The sequence below is a fragment of the Lepisosteus platostomus genome, chromosome 3 (assembly GCF_059453375.1).
Source record: "Lepisosteus platostomus isolate fLepPlt1 chromosome 3, fLepPlt1.hap1, whole genome shotgun sequence".
Classification (NCBI taxonomy): Eukaryota; Metazoa; Chordata; class Actinopteri; order Semionotiformes; family Lepisosteidae; genus Lepisosteus; species Lepisosteus platostomus.
Window position 1 is genome coordinate 57,468,486 of NC_142613.1, and position 20,210 is coordinate 57,488,695.

Genomic DNA, 20,210 nt, shown 5'->3' on the forward strand with positions numbered 1-20,210 from the left:
CTAATTAAAGGACTCATATAGACCATATTGACAATGCTCATCAAAACTTAAACGGGGAGCTAATGCTACTAGACACTGAACATGAAGTTTAAGGGAAAAAAAGATAAATAATGCAGCTACAAATTTGAAATACTTTACTGCATTGTTTCAAACAGGAATAAAAGTTATACACAGATGTTTGAAATTCATCATTATTCAAATAAGCTTTCAAGCAGACTGAAGACTAAACAGCTTTTTTTTTATCCAACATAGTTAACACTTAATAACCATGAAACTGAAGCTCTTTTTAGCAACAGTTTTCCATGGAGTTTTCCATTTTATTATGGAATGCAAGATAGGCAATTAGTCAATGCTACTTGTGTGTTTATTAACTTCTATGTTTTGCAAGTATGGATAAGCAATTTTGAAGACTGGGGAAAGGGTAAATGCACAGTGTGTTCTACATTGTGACACCACAGAATGAAGGAAGCTGGCATTGTGGATCCTTAGGCCTCAGCTGTGCCAACAACTACAAACTGAATTCCATGCTTGTTCAGTCGTTCAATCAGATTGGTCTTTGAAAAGGCAGCTCCAGGAGAGTACACTCCACCCCTGTGAATCCAGCAAAGAAAAGTAATATTAAGATGCAGTTATTACAAATTACAGTAATTAGGTACATGCAGATTGTAATTATCTTTTTTATTTTCTGATCAATGACTAATCCTTCCCCATATTCAACCAGAAATAAATGAACTAAGAACCTCATAAAAAACAATAACAGCAACCGGCCACTTGGCTTGACTCCTCGAAGGCCCCAAATGCACCGGTTTCAGCCAGTGGATTGCAAGTAAAATTGAAAGCCATTCGGCTTGGTTTTAAAATCAGGGTGACATGCAGACTCACTTTTTTGGTAAGGATTTGGGCTCATTCAACAGTGTTATGGCTGCTTGCACCATTGCAATAGGAGTAGCAACATACCCTGCCTCTGTAAAACACAAAGTAATATGAAGCAAATCTGTCCCTTTAAAACAAACTGGGAAAGCCTGACTTATACATTAATGAAAACAGCAGAAATATACAGAGAACTGAAAAAAATATCACTTATAATAGCAAAGTTACTGTATATTCACAAATTTATGACCAGAAAAATGCCATCTTTATAACCTTCTTTATTGATTAGATGTGATGGAGGTAAAAGTCTTTACAGTATTTAAATTGTATCAATGTGATTGAAAGTAATATACATCTTTGAGGCTTGACTTGCATCACATCGCAAATGCTTCAGGGACTATTCTTAATTTAAAAAGATACACACAAAGACTGATGTTTCTTCTAATGTTCAGTATACTCATTAATGTGGCTATTATAGCAACAGTCTTTAACATGGTTCACTTTCTAATAATATAGAAATCAATGGTTATGTTTTTCTAATAAACAGCATTAAGTACAAAATAAGTCTCAGAAATTTTTAAGCCATTGCTCAAAATGAACTTTCCCTAATAAATGTAACTATAGTAGTTAGGTTTAACACTATACAGAATGGGGTACCTGGTCCTTTTACTTGAATCCGGATCTTGGAATTAGGTTTGCCCTGTTCAGGATCTTGGTCCTCAGTGTATCCCTCACCAATGAAGGAAAAGCAAAACGAAGATCCCTCCATCTGAAGATGACAGAAACATCAGCTGGATACTGAACTGAACACCAGTGTACCCCACATTTCAGAAACAAGCCTCTCAGAATTTGCATTTTCTATAAACTGAATTTTGATTTACATCTCCTGGATAACAAAAAATTAACTACCTGCTTTTTTGTTGGGCCCTCCTTAGAGAAAACTCCGAAGGAGAAAAATTCAGGAAACTGGAAAAAAAACAACACAGAAGAATTAGTAAAGTATGTTTCATTACAAGCAAAACTAAAATAAAAGATAACATAAGATACTGGCTAGTAAGGAGAGAGTGGAAACATTTTGGAAGAGATCAGTGTATTTTTAAAAAAATGGAAAGTATTATTACTGGATAGAAATACTGCCACAGGGCTACTAGTTCTGAAATATGAAAGCTATTGGTGGGGAAAATAATAGGAAAACCCCAACAACTGAAATACTCATTTAGAAATCAAAGTAGAAAGTAATACAGTATATTGCAAATGTATTCACATGACACCCCATTCATACACATATACACTTTTTGAAGCAAATGTTTTTAATCAAAACCTTAATCCTCAAAACAGTACACTTTCATGAATGGAAGAAGTTAAATGACAGCAAAAATTACAAAGAAAATCCAAAACAATAATAAGTTGACTGCAAAGGTATTTCTCTCTCTGAGGTTATAGCACCTTTCATAGCAATTACTGTACAGCTGCAGGTCTTTTGGGATAAGCATCTACAAACTTTGCGTATAAGAATGCTCAAACCTGCTCACTTTCTGTTAAGGCAATTGAGAAACGTTGACAGACATCAATTTTCAAGTCTTTCCACAGCTTTTATTATTGGATTAAGATCAGGACTTGGACTGGTCCACTCAAAAACATTCAATGTCACATTGTTAAGCCACTGCAGTGTAGCTTTGACCTTGTGCTTTGGTCACTGTCCTGTTCAGAGGTAAATTAATCCAAGTTTTAGGTCTTTAACACACTGAAGCAGGTTTACTCCAAGATTTGTCAGTTCCCATCTGTGTTGACAAGCTTCCCAGTCCAGCTGTTGAGAAGCTTCAACATAATGATGCCACCACCATGCCTGTCAGTTGAACGAGTGGTGCCCTGTGTTGGGTTTGCACCAGATATAATGGTTTGCATCTATCCATTTTCTAAATGTTTTATCCAATTCAGGGGTGTCAAAACACAATCACGCTAGGGCCAGTTTTCCCAGAAGACAATTAACATACCAGTACAGTATGTCTTTGGACTGTGGGAACAAACTGGAGTACCTGGAAGTAACCCACATGTACTGTACATGGGGAGAACTTATAAACTCCTCACAGCACCCCAGTAATTAAACCCTGGGCCCCAATGCTGTGAGGCAGCAATGCTAACCACTGCACCACTATGGTAATACTTTGCATTTATTGTTACTAATTTTTCTGATGCTTTGATTCAAAGAAACTTGCATTTCCATTCACTTATGCAGCTCATGACTTGAAACCACAACCTTCCTGGAGCCCAAAAGGCAAATGAAAAAGTTCCAATTTTGTCTCCTCTGATCACAGAAATGTTTGTGGTTACACTTGAATGCTTTATTACAAAGTTGATGTGGGATAATAGGCGAGTTTGCCACTCTGTCACAGACAGGCCTGCTCTGTAGTGACTAAAATATTAACTTACTGACATTTCATGCCACTTGAAATTATATGCCATCATACTGTATAACTCAACAAAATAGGAAATTCCATTGGAAGGATACCTTTGCAAGACACTGCATATTTAAAACAATGTAAATAAACATAAGGAACCTACCTTAATCAGAAGATTTCTTCCAAAACTGAACTTGGCCAAGAACCAGAAAAGCATGCCTGCGAACATTAATTTGACAACAGAGCCAATGCCACCTACTCCTGCATAGGCACCATACTGAACCTATAAAACAGAAAAATCACAAAAAAAAAACAAGGTAGCCTTTGAGAGCTGAAAACAAAGCCTAGGTCTTCTGAAATGCATAATCAAGCATGCATTTCTAGATAAGAAAACTGGTACTTCAAAACAGCATGAAAATGTGGATGAAACTGAGGTATTGTGGTTTACCACAGATATTCTAAACACTCAAGTCCCCATATTCTTAAGCGATCCAGTCATTCTCTCATCGCACAAAAGCACAAGGTTGTCCTTCAGAGCTCATATGTTGATACTGCTCTTTCAAGAGTAAACAGGATCTAATTTCTCAGTTCAAGAAAGTAGTTGCTACATATACAGTGCAGAGAACACATTTGTGAACCCCCTAGGCTGATCCATGTTCTTGTATGTTTTAGACCTAAAACATAATTAGATTTTAATGAAAGTCTTAAAATAACATGATTAACCTATTTAACAAAATGATCACACAGTAAATATCCTCAAGTGAATAAGTATGTGAATCCTCAGTAACTGATGGCACATTTTTAAGCAGCAATGATTTCAATCCATTCTTCCTTACAAAACTGCTTTAAGTCTGTTATATTTGAGGGTTTCCTTACAAGAATTTGCTTCAGATCCCGCCAGAAAATTTCAGTGGGATTCTGGTCTGGATTTTCCAAGTCTTCTTCAGCCATTCTGTTGTAGGTCTGCTTGTATGTTTACATTCATTGTCTTGCTGCACGACCCACTTTCAGCTCAGTTTCAGCTGACAAACTGATGGCCCGATGACCTCCTCTTGAATTCATGGTTCTGTCACGGTGGCAAGCTGTCCAGATCCAGGCAGCAAAACATCCCTAAACCATGATAATTCCACCACTATCCTTGACGGTCAGGATGAGATCTTCTCTTGGAAGGCCGTGTTTGGTTTTCACCAAATGTGTAGATACGACACAGTGCCAAGGACAAGTTCAAGTTTACAGTGCCAAGTGAGTCTTAAGTCTCACTGGATGATCTGCAACACTGCTGGAAGAATGTTCTCTCGAAAGATGACAGTATACTTTGAGAGTAAAAAGATTAGCTTGTTGGTCAATGAGAATCTTTTTGCATGGGGAAAAAACTGGTCAAATAAATAACAGCGTTTGGTTATGTCAATCTTTTATTTTATAACTTTCATGAAGATCTAAATGCATTTTAATTCTAAACTATGAGAATACAGATCAACCCAGGTGACTCAGAAATATTTTCTGAGCACTGTACCTGCTTATACCCCATACCTTATCCTCTGTATTCTGTGAAGGGGTATGAAGTTTGGGAGATCTCCACCAACATAGTAACAGTTAAAATACCCTATTAATAAACAAACTACCACAGTGGTACTTAAACTGTTTCAGTGTTATCCTATAGTTGACTAAAAAGGGAAAAAAAGTGCATCCAACCATATGCATTTTTTAAGCATTGGGATCACTTACAGGAGATTCCTGCAGCTCTTCACACAGGTAACGCTGAGTTCTCTTAACGACGGAGGGATCAGCTCCCATGAAAGGAACTGCATACTGCTGTATTTCTTCACTGTAGAAGAGGGCACTCCTGCGTACCATGCACAAGGATCACAAAGCACATTGTGTAGAAAGAGAAAATGTAATAACCTGCACCATTTCCAGTCCAAGTAAAAAAACTATTATACAGTACTCAACATTATGTTTAATAGTCTCGTATTAGTAACTGAAAGTTCTAAATGTTTGCATTTCAATTATATAACTGTGCATATGTTAAATTATTTTTAGTGGGATAGAGACAATACTATTTTTCTTCACTGATTCCTACTTATATATTTTGTATACATGTAATTAAAATATAAAAAAATGGTGTCATTTTAAATTTTTTCAAAGGTAACCGAGACAGAATGCTCTTTTCCACATATTGTCATCCACATAAGCAAAATTAAAATAATTTTTTATGGAAGAATCTGAATTCTGGAACTCTACACACTAATTTATTTATAAATAATTTAATTGTGTAGAGGTTTACACATATACACGCAGAAATGGAAGATGTTAATACAAAAAATCTTATAACTTGGGAATTTCAGCTGTATTTCAAGTAAAAAAAGTAGATCTATGTTGCATTTGAACAAAAACTTTGAAAGTCATGCAGTAACCATAAAACATGTCTATACCTCTTTTTGATTTTAGACCCAACAACTGGAAGGGGTTTGTAACCAAACTTCCTTCTCAGAGACCGTAACTTCGCACTATCAGCAAAGCCATAGACCGCAGATTGCCAGGTACCATCATGAACACAAGCCCCCTTCAATAAAAACAAAAATATTCATAGATCAAAATCATCTCTATCACCAATGTTGTCATAGCTTATCTACTGCACAACAAAGAAAATTCCATAATTAGGGTAACTGGAAGATTTATTTTTAACCTCACTGTTGCAATTCGTGAGGAGGGTTAGGAAAGGCAAACATTATAATAATAAAGGAAAAGCATGTTGAAATCACTTTAACAGAGAAAAGGCCACTATGCTTTGGAACAATGTATGGTATCGGAGAACGAAAATCCTCAAAACAAACAGTACATACTGTACCTCAGGTCCAGTGTGCACAGTCAAGAAACTTTCAATGGCTGTCAGTGTTCCTGAAAATACAAATTAAATATATAAATGAAACAAACATTTAACCTGTATGTGACAGTATAGTTTTATATGTACATAAAAACAAAGTATAGGTTTTAAATCTAATTAATGGAATATCAAGTCTGTTTATAAATGATCAATGTAACCAACTGCAGTCGCTTTTTAAGCAATTTACTTCAGTGTTTGTTATCCATTCTTCTCCTTTATGGTTATTGTTTATGGTGTTAATTTCTTCATATCATGTCTATTTAAATGTACTTGATTCTGTTTCTTATACATGACATCTATTGAAAGAATTTTGCCACATCAAGCCATGTAGCAGAAGTTACAGGTGATGTTGATCACTAATCCCAAAGCATGTTTAATTTGCATTTCAGTGCAATGTATGGTTTTTGCCAGTGGCCGAATGAGGCATCCCAACAATACTATTTCAAACATTTCTAGTGTACAAGAATCACAATTATGATAGTTTAAGTAATCATTGTTAAAAATGAATTGAATTAATTTCTGGTGAATGATTTACTTATGGGAAAAAAAACCCATATACAGAGCAATGAATAGCCTACATTTTTTTGTGAAATTGTGATTGGAATGACTGATAAGTGCATTTTACATGGCCGTATTTCTTTGAAAAATAAAATGTAGAACATTATGTTTTACACATTCAAGTCTTCAATTGTTCTTTTATTACATGTGACCATACTTACTTGATTTTAACATTTTTAATGCACATGAAACGATTTGTGTACAAGAGCTAAAGTTTGTCAATCTCTAGCTACCATCATAAAGTTTTAAAGCATTCAAAGGGAATTTATTAAGAGTTCAACTTGTCCACAATAACACCATTCATCCGAATTTCTGAAAGTGTTGTTAAACATTTTGGCTACTGCAGAATAAAAAGGTAATTCCTTACAAACTTTATCAGGCTCATGGAATCGGAGTTTTCCTTTGACTATTTCTTTAAAGCTCACATCATGTGAATGTCTATAAATTTGTATCTCTAAATTGCATCTTATCACTTAGCTTTATTTTTTTATTTGAAATATGAACATGTGAAAGTCAGCTTTAGGGGAAACAGCAATGCCTCATTAACTGAAACATCTTCATACATAAACTTAAAAATTAAATACCAATGCTCTTATTTACATCTCCCCCAACTCTGAGACCATATACTGTATTCCAAGGAAATTGATAAGCAAAGGAAATATTGAAATGCAAAGAATGCATAGACAGTAAAGTACCTTTAAATTGGTCTCTAGTGTAGAGTACTCCCATGTCAGCAGGAATGGAGTCAAAACCACAGCTCCCAATTATATAAACCCCCTTCTCAGCCGCCTCCTTGTTGTAATTCAGCTGCATTCCTTCCAGGAACTAAAAAAAAAAAAAAAATATTCTGCATTTATTCAAAGATCAACAAAACTGGACAAATGTTTCAGAATCAACTGACCTATATACAGTAGGGGGAAACTAAAGGAAAAATTGTGTTCAAAACTGAGAACAGAAGATGAATTTCAAACAAAGGTTTAGGTGTCTGGAACAAGTGACCCAACCATGCTGTCAAAGTCTATAGCCTGGGTTCTTTCAAGAAACAGCTGGATGACGAACTATTAAAACCCAAACAACCTACATGGGCAAAATGTCCTCAAATTGTTTGTAAACCTTCATATGTTTCTCGTCCTGACTACAAAGTTAGGGCATCTTGTTAGATCCCATTAAAAATACATAGGGTCAACCAGAAAATGTACATTGTATCAGACCAGTATCTCAGAATTTGCTATTCAAACTTTGTGTGTTTTTGGATCCAGTAGGTTGAGTTGGCATGGAATGACCCTTAGGTGTTGAGCACAAAGGAATTCAAGCCAAAGAGAAAATCTGGAGACACCAATTAACCTTCTGATTATTCGTGTGTGGTTTGAGGGAACTGGAACACCCAGTTACAATCCAAAGGCCTTTAAATTTGTTTCAGTTATGTCTGTGCCTAAAAACCAAACATGGCTATGGACAACCTAAACCATTTTCATCATATACCTAACCGCCTTTTTTTGTGAAAATTTTAGAATGTGCTGTTACGATTTAATGATCAGCTCATTACACATAACATATTTAAACACTTCCAATCTGGTTTCAGACAATTACACAGCACAGAAACTGTTTTTGTTAAAGTTAAAGTACTAAATCTGCTTATAGGCATGAGTGCTGATTCTGGGTCTCTATCCTAATTCTCCTAGACCTAAGGGCTGCCTTTGACACTGGTTTTAGTTCTGAAGCTGGGATCATTAAGACTGGTGTCCCCCAAGGCTCGATAATGGGTCCCCTGTTTGGCATTTACATGTTCCTGCTTGGTCAGATATTAAAACCACATGGTCTGAATGCAATGATGCTGGTAATCAAATCTATGTCCATACTAAACCTGACAGTTGCTTTTTCAGCTCTCCTTAATTGCATCTCCGATTTAAAAAGATGGATGACGATGACTCAGTTTCATTCACTTAAACCGAGACAAGACTGAGATCATGCCACTCGTACTGTAAATCCGGTCTGTGGAATGCACTGTGGTTGAATTTCAATCAAAATTGAAGAATTTAGGGGCGATATTTGCTATTTGATATCCTGGCTTGACATCATGCACATGAATATTGTAAAAGTGTTATTCTTCCATCTCATTAATGTTGCCAGACTATGTCCTATGTTGTCTCTTGACTGTAGCAGAAAAGCTGGTCAACAATTCTTGATTTTATTACTGCAATACCCTACTCACTGGATTATTTCATCCATACAAAACAAACTCCAATATGTTTAGAATACTAACTCACAATAAAGAGATCATTTTATGCTTGTCTTGGAGTATTTGCACCGGCTTCCTATCAGATTTCAAGTCGACTTCAAAATCCTCACACTCGCCTATAAGGCTCTACATGGCCTGGCACCTTGGTACCTATCTGAATTAGTATCCAACAATTCCCCACCCCGTAAGCTTAGTTCATTTGACATTTGATCTTTATACTGTATGTCCCCCAAGCTCATTTACATTCTACGGGTGATGGGGCCTTCTTTTGCTCTATCCTAAAGGATATTGGAGAATCACCTATCATGAGTGCAGAAATCTACAGTTGATTCAAAACCTCTCCTTTCAGAAAGGCTTTTATTTAATCAGTGTCTATTGCTGCGCCCTTTTCTAATGACTATGTATCTAGTGCTGCACCTCTTTCCACGTGTGTTATTTACAGGTATATTCTTATTCAATATCCTGTTCTTACCACTATTTTTACACCTACTGTTATGTGCTTTGAAATGCTACTTTTAAAGCTGCTATTTAAATTATCTGTATCGGCATTTCAGGATATCTTTAAATACCCTTACTTTCTTTAATCACACGTAAAATGGAGGCAAAGATACTGATAAAGCATTCTGAAGAATCATTCAGCTCAGTTTGAAGGCGTGTCAAATTCTTATAAGGGTACATGGAAATGAATTGGGGATATCTAAAATAAACCTCTCTACAAATCAAGAAGACGTTATTTATGTCTAGATTTGAGAATTATTGGAAATAATTCTGGAGGCCATTTCCTTACATCTATAAATATATCATTTGGTATATACACACACATCTGCTTATTGTGTTAAAAACGCTCTACATGATAACCTGACCAGTCAAAAGCAGCTCATTTTTCTGCCATCACCCTGTACAAACAGCTGGGATTTCATGCTTGGAAAAAAAAAAAAAAAATCAATGAGACCTACCTGAGGTTCTCCGCATATGTCAATACAGTGGGCTCCATTTTCAACACAGGCCTTAACCACAGGCTCACCATAAAACCTGTACTGATGAGAGGACATTTTATTTAAAATGTTACCCAATGTTATGAAGTCCAAACTCATTTTACAAACAGTGCTCTTAAGTCATTACCATAATTGTGTACAACAGCTAGAGGATACAAAAGGGAAATACAACTTTCAATAATGTGTACTTAGGCTTGCAAAACATGATTCTTAGAAGGAATATAGATTCAACATCTCATTAATATCTCATAATCATGTATTCAGTGCTCCTACCATTTTTCTGTAAATTACTGTGTACATTACAAGTACAGTATTTCTCAACTATTGATCATACACAATGATCATAGTGCAATGACCCAATAATATTTTTACCTTGCATAATATAATGTTATTTCAGGAATTTAATTTTTGTATGCCTTCTTTTTTTTTTTAGACAACATTAAAAGTACAAAGTATTTAAAATAGTTTTCACGTCTAACATAAGTAGTTTTGTATTAGTTTCCCCAATTTCTATGTGCACTCGCAGTTTAAAAATCAAAATGAATTGCTATTACATCATGTTCTCTCAAAGCATTTAGAAAATAAAAAAGAAATAACTAAACAACATTCTTCAAAACCTGATATAGCAACAATACCAAAGGTCAACAGTAGTTATGTTAGTTAGTTGCAACATATGATAAGAGAAATTGGTATGTGCTGGATAGCACTGCCAAATGTGCTGGAGGCAATTATTGTGTACTGTCTATGATTTATGCCCTTATGTTTCAATGCCAGCAGTAACTACTGTTAGTAATTGTCCAAAGTGACATGTGTTACTTTGATAAGCCTACTATTTCTATTTGTACAGCAAATAACTTTACCAAACTTTAAATCGAATCTAAACTGAACCAAGTTGCCTTCTGAAACTTGAAATTCATTGACATTGCAAAATGAAGATCTCAAATTCTCAGAGTCAGACTGTACCAAGAGGCAATGGTAACCGTTCAATTACTCTCATAGAAAATAGCTGCTGTCAAGTAACTGGATATGTTTTCCATGAATGCCTCCTACCATTGAGTTTGCTACAAACAAACTTATTGTGTACTTACTGGTCCCACACAGTTGAGAACAATGACTCCCTGTTTGCACATAGCAGCTAAGGAGTCTGGCTCACCAACATCTGCAATTATTATATCCACTTCTGACTTTAACTCTGGCTTACCTGGAAAAAACACAGAGCATGAATTCATTTCAGCCTTTTTTATTAACATATTAGAAAAACAACAATGAAAAAGTTTCACCTATATACTCATCCCATCAGGGTCTATTAAGCATATTTGTAACTATTCGGACTATTTTAAAAATTCACCCTTTTGTCTTAAAACTAGACACACCCACCGCACAGATATTTGACCAACTTCCACTACTGGAAATGTACAGATCAAAAAGAGCAACATATTGTCATTTTTTAGAACTACACAAATCTGTTTCTATGTATCTCCTTAACATTAATCATTTTATTTATGTACTGCTTTTCGTCACATCAGGCCCCAAAGCACTGTAAATATAATCCCTCTCAGTTCAGATGGACCCTCAGGTTCAGACATCTGGTATCTGTGCTTGGCTGAGGCTCCAATGGTCCCATGCCATAGCAATTCAATCTAAATTAAAGCAATGGTCTCCTGGGACACTGTTTTCTGTTTCCATATACAGTATTTTTAATTTTGGAGATGAATATGACATGTACAAAATTTAGAGCTAATGACTGAATGGTTCTAAGTTCAAATCCCCTCAAAAGGTGCAGTACCCTCCTGGTAGCCATCATTAGAAAAATACCTTTGTTATTATTACACTTAGGAAATTCATTAATTCATGTTGAACAACCCCACTACAGAGCAAAGCACTAAGAGAGAAATTCCTTCAATAGATTAATTATTCTGGGTTAACACCCTTACTTTTACAAAACATCCCTTGAGATCTACAAGTACCAAGGACACGGGAGTTCAGTTTAACATCTCATTCGAAGAACAGTACTTCCTACAGGCATGTTTCACTACTCCCAGTGTGTGGACTGCCACCATTGCTATAACCTTAAGAAACATAACTGACTGAATTGTTTTCTTGCTGTGGACCACATTTTTAACCTAAGTGGTCCACAAAAGAGGAGGACCTTAGGTAGCTGGATCCCTGAGTGAAATATCAAGCACCCATTCTGGTTTATAGGTCTAAAACAGCATGCAGGTCATTAAAACCCCACATGGATTAATTCCACCATGCAAAGAATGCCACTCTTATCTGCATTTTGCCACCTGGCAATTACAGTGTATTTAAATTAAACTGATGGCATCTCAAAGTCATCTTAAAACTCTTAGTTTTGGGAGTTTTCATGTATTTTTGATTACAGATTAGTATGACACATACAAAATTTAGAGGTAATCAATACATTATATAGAAGTATATGCTTTCTGTCACTTTAAGAGCTGATTTCAACAACATATTGGTAGTGCAGCCAAATAAACTCCCCACTGAAGCCTAGAGGCTTGTCAGGCTGAATTTTATGCTAGTGTCTGTACTGGGGGGGGGCAGACCATAAAACACCTGGCAGTTAGGCAGACTTGAGCAATCGGGATAAAGTTCCTACAGTGAAGACTTGCGCAAATGCACAAATTTCAGTCTGAAGTCCAAAAACCAACTACTCTCTACTGCTTTTGCAGAGCAACGCAGTACACACAAATTCCTGAGTGGGATAACAGCGTTTAATCAAAGTTCATTTTAAATGTAGAAATGCCAAAAATGTTAATTCAATTTCAGGCAACATGTCAAGTCTTCTTGTTATTTAAACTTGTGTTTAAATGTTTGAGTAAGATCTTATGTATTGCTTATATTCTACCTATACTTTATGTAGAACTTAGTGTTTAACTTAGAACAGAACACGAAATTGCTATGGGTAACGGCATCTGTTAATAAATTATGACAATGATATAATGGCTGATCTCCTTTAATCAACGTTTGTTTTACTTTTAATATTAAAGGAAAAAACTTCACTGCAGTCTTAAATAACGCAGTCTACTGTTGGTGGTAAGTAACAAGAGACTTAAGTACAAGATTGATTCTTTCTAATGGAAACCTTTATTATTCATGCAGAAGAGGCTCGTCTATTTATAACGGGCGCAATGAATGCATTCATCACAATCTAAAAATGATCACGAAATTGTTGGCAAATTATACCGTGAGTCGAGATTTAGTCATGGCAGTCGATTGACATTACCAAGGTTAAAGAACGTAATCCCACATTGTCATTTCACTGGATATTTTCCACGCAGCTGCTACCTCAGAGAACAGCAAGCACGGAGCAAACATTTTTCTGCCTCGATGATAATCCCCATTGGAAAATATTACTCAGGTCACTCACATTCATGAACATAAAAAGGAAAAGATTTATGACTGTCTTATATACTTGATTCTGCGTAACAACTCCAAATGAACAAAGTCTGGGACACCAAAGAGAGGCTTGTAACAGTTGCAGTGATCTACAAATACTTGTATATGCATACCTGCACTATTTCAAATTAACAACATACAATGTAGCTTTGTCTTGAGGAGCAGAATGGAGTATGGAGGCGGGCAAGACTTTCTCACATGTTCAGGTACAACCACCGCGATGCCCAAAATTGTAGCAAACTACGCCACAAAAATCTGCTCTGCAAAACCAGTTCAAAATCGCCCAAAGCGAACACGGAAATACTTTTGAGAAACACAATTCAAACGAAGACCACCGTGCCTGATAATGTTTATATGGCATGTCATTGTCTTTGGCAGCTACACATCTAACGTTGTTCTCGCCTGATACCCCATCCTTTCACAGCTTCTTTTACAAATCAGGCTCTTTTTGTCCTGCAGAATTCGTGTCCGGCCTGCACAAGTACTTACTAAGCGTCTCCGCGACCTGATCCAGAACTTTTTCCAGCTTCTGGCGGCATCTCCCCGCGACGGCCCATTTCAGAGTCCCCTTCGGTCCTTCGGCTGAGGTCCGAGCAACTTCTTCTGCTACGAACTGTCCAGTGAACCCTGAAGCGCCAAAGACAATAATTTCGTAAGGCCTGGTGCTGGAGCTAGACGTCGCCATGGTGACGAATCCTGCACGTCCACCCTGGAAAACAGCTTCCCAACTTAAAGTGGGGAACAAGGAGCGGCTCGCTTCCGTGCTGCTGCCTCTTATGAATTCGGTTGGCTGGGCTGACATCAGCTGTCTATCTCCGCTTTAGCGTCACGCCTGCCAGCTGGCCCAAGCACAAATTACACCAGAGACACCTAGCGCATGTTACACAAATTACATTTTCTTTAACAATGACTTGGTGATTTTTGTATCTTGGGTGGACGATAATAAAGCAGCCTTTCTCTGGCGTTTTTCAAATAAGGGACAGCTTTTTTACTGCGTTCGACTGACATAAAAGGGAATTTTCTGTCTGCTTGCATGCCTTGGATCCTAAACACAGTGTAATAATAAAGTGCAAGGTTAATTATCTTAATTGTTAATCGTGAGCAGTGTTTACAATCAGTTTTAAAATTAGTGGTTGATTATTATAAATCATTTAATGAAAAAGTTAAAATAGAGTTGGTATAAGGATATCATTAACAATTCCTGAAGCTTATTACTCTATTGTACTGTCGTTATGTGGTCGCAAAGGAGTAGCTTCCGAAAAACTGGAATCACATTTTTTTGGGTGAAAAGTCTTCAGCACAGTACTAGACAGACGAGAAAAAAACGAGTTCTGCTGATGTAACAAAAATTTTGTGACTTTTTTAGCTCTTACAAGCTAGTTTCAATAAAGTTTCATATCAAAACCTGGAACTGAAAGGCAATGCAACAAAATGTGGTGACTGATATGAAAATATATCTTACGATTCAAGCTTTTGCCTTTACAGCATTTTGTTGGAAACAAAAATTATAAACATGCATAACATTAATGTCTTACATAAAATGTAAGTGGAGTGGAGTGTCCAGAAAAGTGCTATATACAGTAAGTGTAAGCAATTATTATTATTATTATTATTAAAATCCGGTATATTCAAATATATGGTTCAGAATAAATAAAATAACTTTTAATTATTATGTGACTGGGTCTCCTCTCCTAGCAAGGAGATAATGTCTCATGATGGTTTTATTGGGAATAGTGCATTAGTGTAATCTTTAAAAAAAAACAAACCCCCTCTTAAAATCTGTGATATTTGCATTCTCTGGTGCCCTTCTGGAAAGAAGATTGACAACAAAAGAGCACCAACTCCATCAGAAGTAATTTCACCTCTAGCAGATATGAATAAGATGCCGATATTTCTGGATAAAAGCTTCTGTTTTAATTTCAAGAGCAGACACGAGAACAGATGGTGAACGAATGACAGGTGCAGGCTGATAGATCAATGACCAAGCAACATTAGAGATGATAAAGACAATGACCTGATTGCTCATTTCACTTGGCTAAGACTTTTGTTCTTTAAAATTCAGTTTAATGATTGCTAAGGGGAGAAAATACAAACAATAAGAACAGATGAATCTAAGAATATGAGAGCATAGGAAAGGTTACAAACAAGAGGTCACGCGACTCGTGTACTGTAGCTTGCTTGGTTGCTAGTAGCGAATAGACTCTAGAGTTTCATCCAGCTGTTTCTTCAAAGACGTCATGGTTGAGCAGCTTGATCCACATCTCCTCCTGTAAAGACAAAAGGCTGTGCCTGCTGTCCACAGTTTACAGGAACTTCCCTGTTGCTTCTCTTGATGCCCTCTGGTTCGCGCTGCACTGCTGAGTCTGAAGTGTCAGCCAGTTTGACAGTGTCAGTGTCTTCAGTGGTTTGGAGGAATACTTAAGTAAGGTCTCCTGACTGGTCTATTTTCAGGATGATAACTTGACATTCATTCAGCCATTCACGACTCTCTATTTTTCTGTACATTAAGAGACTTACTGTAAGCATGTTTTGGGGGAAAAGGGCTACTGGCCTCCATAGTTCTGCAACATTAATAATTCCCTGTGTAAGAAGCACAAGGGAATTGTTTAATCTATATATGGGACAGTAATGTAATAAAGGCAATCTTTAGCAGATTTAACAGAATGATAGTTAATGCTGATTATACCTTTCGATCATGAGTAACAGTTTAAACATAGTGTTTACGTAACACAAAGTTTTTGTTGTAGTTACACTGAAATATACAGTATACAGTTTTTGCAGAGCTGCAAAAGTCTGTGGGAACTCATGGAGTTTTTTAATTTGCAAAGATTGTGCAGTGACTTGAGATATGTCACCAGCCCATCCTTCCAGAAAATAATTCCATTACTTTGTCAGTGGCTATAAAGAAACTGCTTATGTTCAAATTGCATTCTAACATGCAAAATTCCTGATGCATATTAAATAGAAAAAAAAAAACACAAAGCATAACTCAGGCTATAGGTAATGGACTAACTTCACAGAACATTAATTCATTTAATGCTGTGACATGGAATGCCAATTGTTTTTAGCAAATTGGCCAAAAATTTAATTTCATGTTAATTAAAAAAAAACAGCATATTACATATTGTTCTTTAAATACTAACCAAGACAGGACTGTTTCTGATCATGGAATCTCATCTGGATTTTGCAGGAAGTTTACAAATCATCATTTAAAAACAACATCATTACCTTTCAGTCTGACCTGAGAAGCTAAACAAGGCTGGAATTGCTCAATCCTGGGATGGGAGACCTACAAGGGAACAATTGCTGTAATAAAAAGTGAAGGCAATGTTCTTCAGAAAATAAATTAAACCAAGGTCCTGACTATTTGAATATTAAAGATCCCATGACACTGTTCATAAGAGTAGGTCTCTTAATTCCAGTGTCCTGGATACAATTTAACTCTGGGTTTTTACAATCTGACCTTCCTAAAGTTTCCCCTTAATTCAGCTGGTGAATAATGGCTGTTGTGTCACCAAGGTGGATGATACACATCAGTCATGGATCCAGTCATGGATACTTTTACATGTAAACATCTTTATAAAAAGATTTTACTCTTTCAGATTTAATAGTGAACACGACAGCATCAAAATGGGCAACTTGAGCATGGAGATTTACTGCTTGCTTCCATACTAAAAAACTTCAGGCTCTGTCTATCTCCGCTGAATTCTGAATTTGTTTTGGATAGTAATACACCCATAAGCTCAATTCATATCAACTGTAACCACCACCACCCTACTTACATATTCGTCAATATAGACATAGACTTAAATTTCTGAGCAAAAGTTATAAATATTTATTACACTTCTCAATCATTTTAATACACGGCAATTCGTTTTTTTAGATCTTTGAGAACGGTTACTGTAGAGCTTAATTTCATTTCCATTTGTTTTATCAAGTCTGATACATGTTTTATCAAGTTTGATGTCAACTCATTATTCTGTGCAGTCTCCAGATTCCTGATGACTAATTAGCAGAAATAGCAGAAAGTCAAAAATAACTTTCCAAACAGTACTTTAGCATTCGCTCCCCACCAGAGATCCACTACAAATTAAAGTTTCAATGATTGCTACTATACTTATGGCTTCCTTCTCTGGCCATACTGATGCTGACATTTGAAGACTAATTTGCCAAGAAGTTTTAACTAGAGGTCTGGTAACTGTTCTTCATGTAATTAAATGGGCCCATGAGTGGTTCAGCCAATGAAGGTGTAGACACTGCACTTAAGAACCAGGGCTTATTGTGATTGGGGTTCCCAGCTATTTGAACACTGCCATGGTCTGGCAGAACAGCAACTCTTTGCATCTGTCAGGAGCCTGTAAGACGGTGGAGATGCACCAAACTCTTTCAGCTGGAGCTAACACTGTTGTCAGGTAATTCTGCAATTTCCCTCACGGGATCAATAAAGTATCTATCTATCTAGGTAGTGTGTTTAATGAGGGACAGGTGGGCTTTTCAGAGGAGCCATAGCAAGTAAGACAATAATGTTCAACAATTTCAAATTGGATAGGTGTAAAACAGAAACATAACTGGCAAATCCAAGTTATTTTTAAAAAGTACAAATAAAATAGCCATGGTGAATGGAGTCACCATTTTACAAAGTATGTAACAAATAAAATCATACGTGGTTCTTTATTGCAGAAAGAGGACTGAAGATGGTGGATATGAATTTCAGAAGCTCAGTTTACTGGAGACTCTGTCAACACTGTCGTCTTCAGGAGTGCAAGAATGCTACCCCAGGACAATGGCCAGATTCAAAAGAGCACTATAAATTCATCTTTGCAATTAAATTATAATCTTTCTCCACTTCATTAAATAAAACAACAATAATACACAAAATAATTACCCACACATTTTCATAGTAACCAATTCATTTATGTTCCCTTTGCGTTATTTACAATACAACATCTTTTTTAAAATCTGGACAACACGTTAAAGTGAGGTGATGCATATGCTGTCAGTATATGATTTACACTGGAGAGCTAAACGTTTCAAAAACAAAACAGTGGTGCAACGCTGACTTTTAACACAATATTAAAACTGAAATCTTCTTTCAGTGGTGGGCATTTTAGACAAGCCCATGTCGGTTTCTATTCTTCGTCTTAAAATAACATACTGTATAAAATCTGGAACATTAAACACAAAGGGAAAGGCCCCCAAAACACAGTAACCACTTCAGGTTCAAACAGTTCAAGAAATGAACATGCACATCAATACAGATTTTGACGTAAAAATGTTCCGTTAGCATTTTAATTTTCTTACACTAAATAAATAGATCAATCCACACATTATGAAGAAGTGTGTCATCTGATCCAGCCAGAGACACTTACAACATAAGCAAAAAAAAATCTCCTATAAAACCCCCTCAACATTTAATATAGCCCCTGCTAGGGACCCAGCAGTTCTGTCTGTAATAATGAGTTTGTATTTGCTGACTATTACAGTGAAAGTTCTTTGCTCTTTTTGATAAGCCTTGTAAAATTAAAGAGAACATGTAATATGAAAGGTCTTTTTTCAACATATGTTCTGTGTTAAGTACCCTGAAGAAACAGTGCATTCCCTTGTGTAAGACAGTACTGTAAAAGAAAAAGCTTAAAACAATTTAAAATGAAATCAGCGCACCAAACTGAGAAGTGGCAATTACAGCAAGACTCAGAAGCCTGAGCATTTGGTATTGTTTTACCAACAAGTAATCATACTCTGCTGTCCAGCTGATGAGAGTCTATAGTCTACAAAAGAAGAATAAGTTTGCAATTGTTTAACATATTGCTTTTCTGTCCCATACTGTGATAATATTGACTTTCCATCATGGCCTCGCAGACCATTGCTACCTGGAGGCTACTCATCATTTCAAAAGTAAGATAATGCCACTGTGTATCTTCACCTCCTGAGAGAAACACAAATATGTGAAGAAATTCACAATGTACAAAATTAATTTCATTGTTAAAAAGATAAGACTTATGTTTTAAACTTAACATTTACAATATATTATTATAATCTTAAATGCCTTTACCCCAGCTCTCCACCCTGGCAGTATAACTGTTTGAGTTCTTTCCATTTCAGAAAGGATCCAGCACAGGTTTTCACCTGGTGCTGCAATTTCCAGCTGTCAGCTGCCCAGCAGGTGTGTGCCTTCAGCACTAAAGTGTTGACCAATGTAACACTAGCGTACACTGGAAATCAAAAATGCAAAAGAGGCAACCAGCTTTCGAATGTAAGCCAAGCACTCTTTAGTCACTGAATTCATGGGATCTCTGCGCTTTTGAGGCAGTAAAAGGTGCTTATCAGTTCGGCCAATAACAGAGTGATCTAGACAGACTACTGCCCAGTAACACAGGACAGAAGACTGACCTCTGTTCTTCACTGTGCTGAAATAATGCACTGGTATGGATCCTTAAACAGACACGGTGTCATGATTTTATCAGGGAGGGAAATAGAGAGATAGAGGAATAATTAAGACGCACAAAAAATTGTGCCTCGAGTCCTGCTTTGCTATGAGCCAGGAGAGAGCCAGTGTTTCAGTTCGTCCACTCCGTGCTGCATCTGGCTGAAATAGAAATCCACATTTTGGGCGAAGTCTGTGCACACCGTGGATTCCACGTCTCCGAAGGCGCAGTAGAAAGCGGTGCCGCCCACACTTATAACAACCGTCACAAGGCACAGTAGGAAGAGCAGCAGACAGGAGTCCCCTCCAACATCATCTGCAGAGGCACAGACCGTCACTGTCATGTTACATGTGAAACGTATTGAATTGCTGTTCATTTTCTGTGTGGCCTACAATACTATATAGTAGACAGAGCTGAAAA

General features: G+C 36.6%; 2 protein-coding genes and 1 long non-coding RNA gene across 4 annotated transcripts in view; 1 reads left to right on the forward strand and 2 right to left on the reverse strand.

Annotated features, from left to right (window-relative positions):
• Positions 1 to 111: 111 nt before the first annotated feature.
• Positions 112 to 14,160, reverse strand: sccpdha.1 (saccharopine dehydrogenase a, tandem duplicate 1). Its single transcript, XM_088626169.1, has 12 exons — positions 13,855 to 14,160; positions 11,034 to 11,146; positions 9,907 to 9,987; positions 7,407 to 7,536; positions 6,118 to 6,167; positions 5,702 to 5,832; positions 4,995 to 5,112; positions 3,433 to 3,552; positions 1,780 to 1,836; positions 1,528 to 1,639; positions 883 to 964; positions 112 to 591 (listed from the first exon to the last, which is right to left on the reverse strand). Exons 1-12 carry the CDS (start codon positions 14,048 to 14,050, stop codon positions 486 to 488), a joined length of 1,296 nt encoding a protein of 431 aa, XP_088482295.1. The 5' UTR covers positions 14,051 to 14,160; the 3' UTR covers positions 112 to 485.
• Positions 12,822 to 14,341, forward strand: LOC148675135 (uncharacterized). Its single transcript, XR_015935448.1, has 2 exons — positions 12,822 to 13,002; positions 13,825 to 14,341. It is a non-coding gene; the product is annotated as an uncharacterized LOC148675135 (long non-coding RNA).
• Positions 14,342 to 18,257: 3,916 nt separating this feature from the next.
• The window catches only part of cnsta (consortin, connexin sorting protein a), a 50,405-nt gene continuing 48,452 nt past the window's right edge, over positions 18,258 to 20,210 (reverse strand). For both annotated transcript variants that reach the window (XM_088626171.1, XM_088626170.1), the window contains exon 11: positions 18,258 to 20,105. In XM_088626171.1, the coding sequence (XP_088482297.1) occupies positions 19,897 to 20,105 (209 nt within the window). In that variant the 3' untranslated portion in view covers positions 18,258 to 19,896. The remainder of the gene's footprint in view (positions 20,106 to 20,210) is intronic.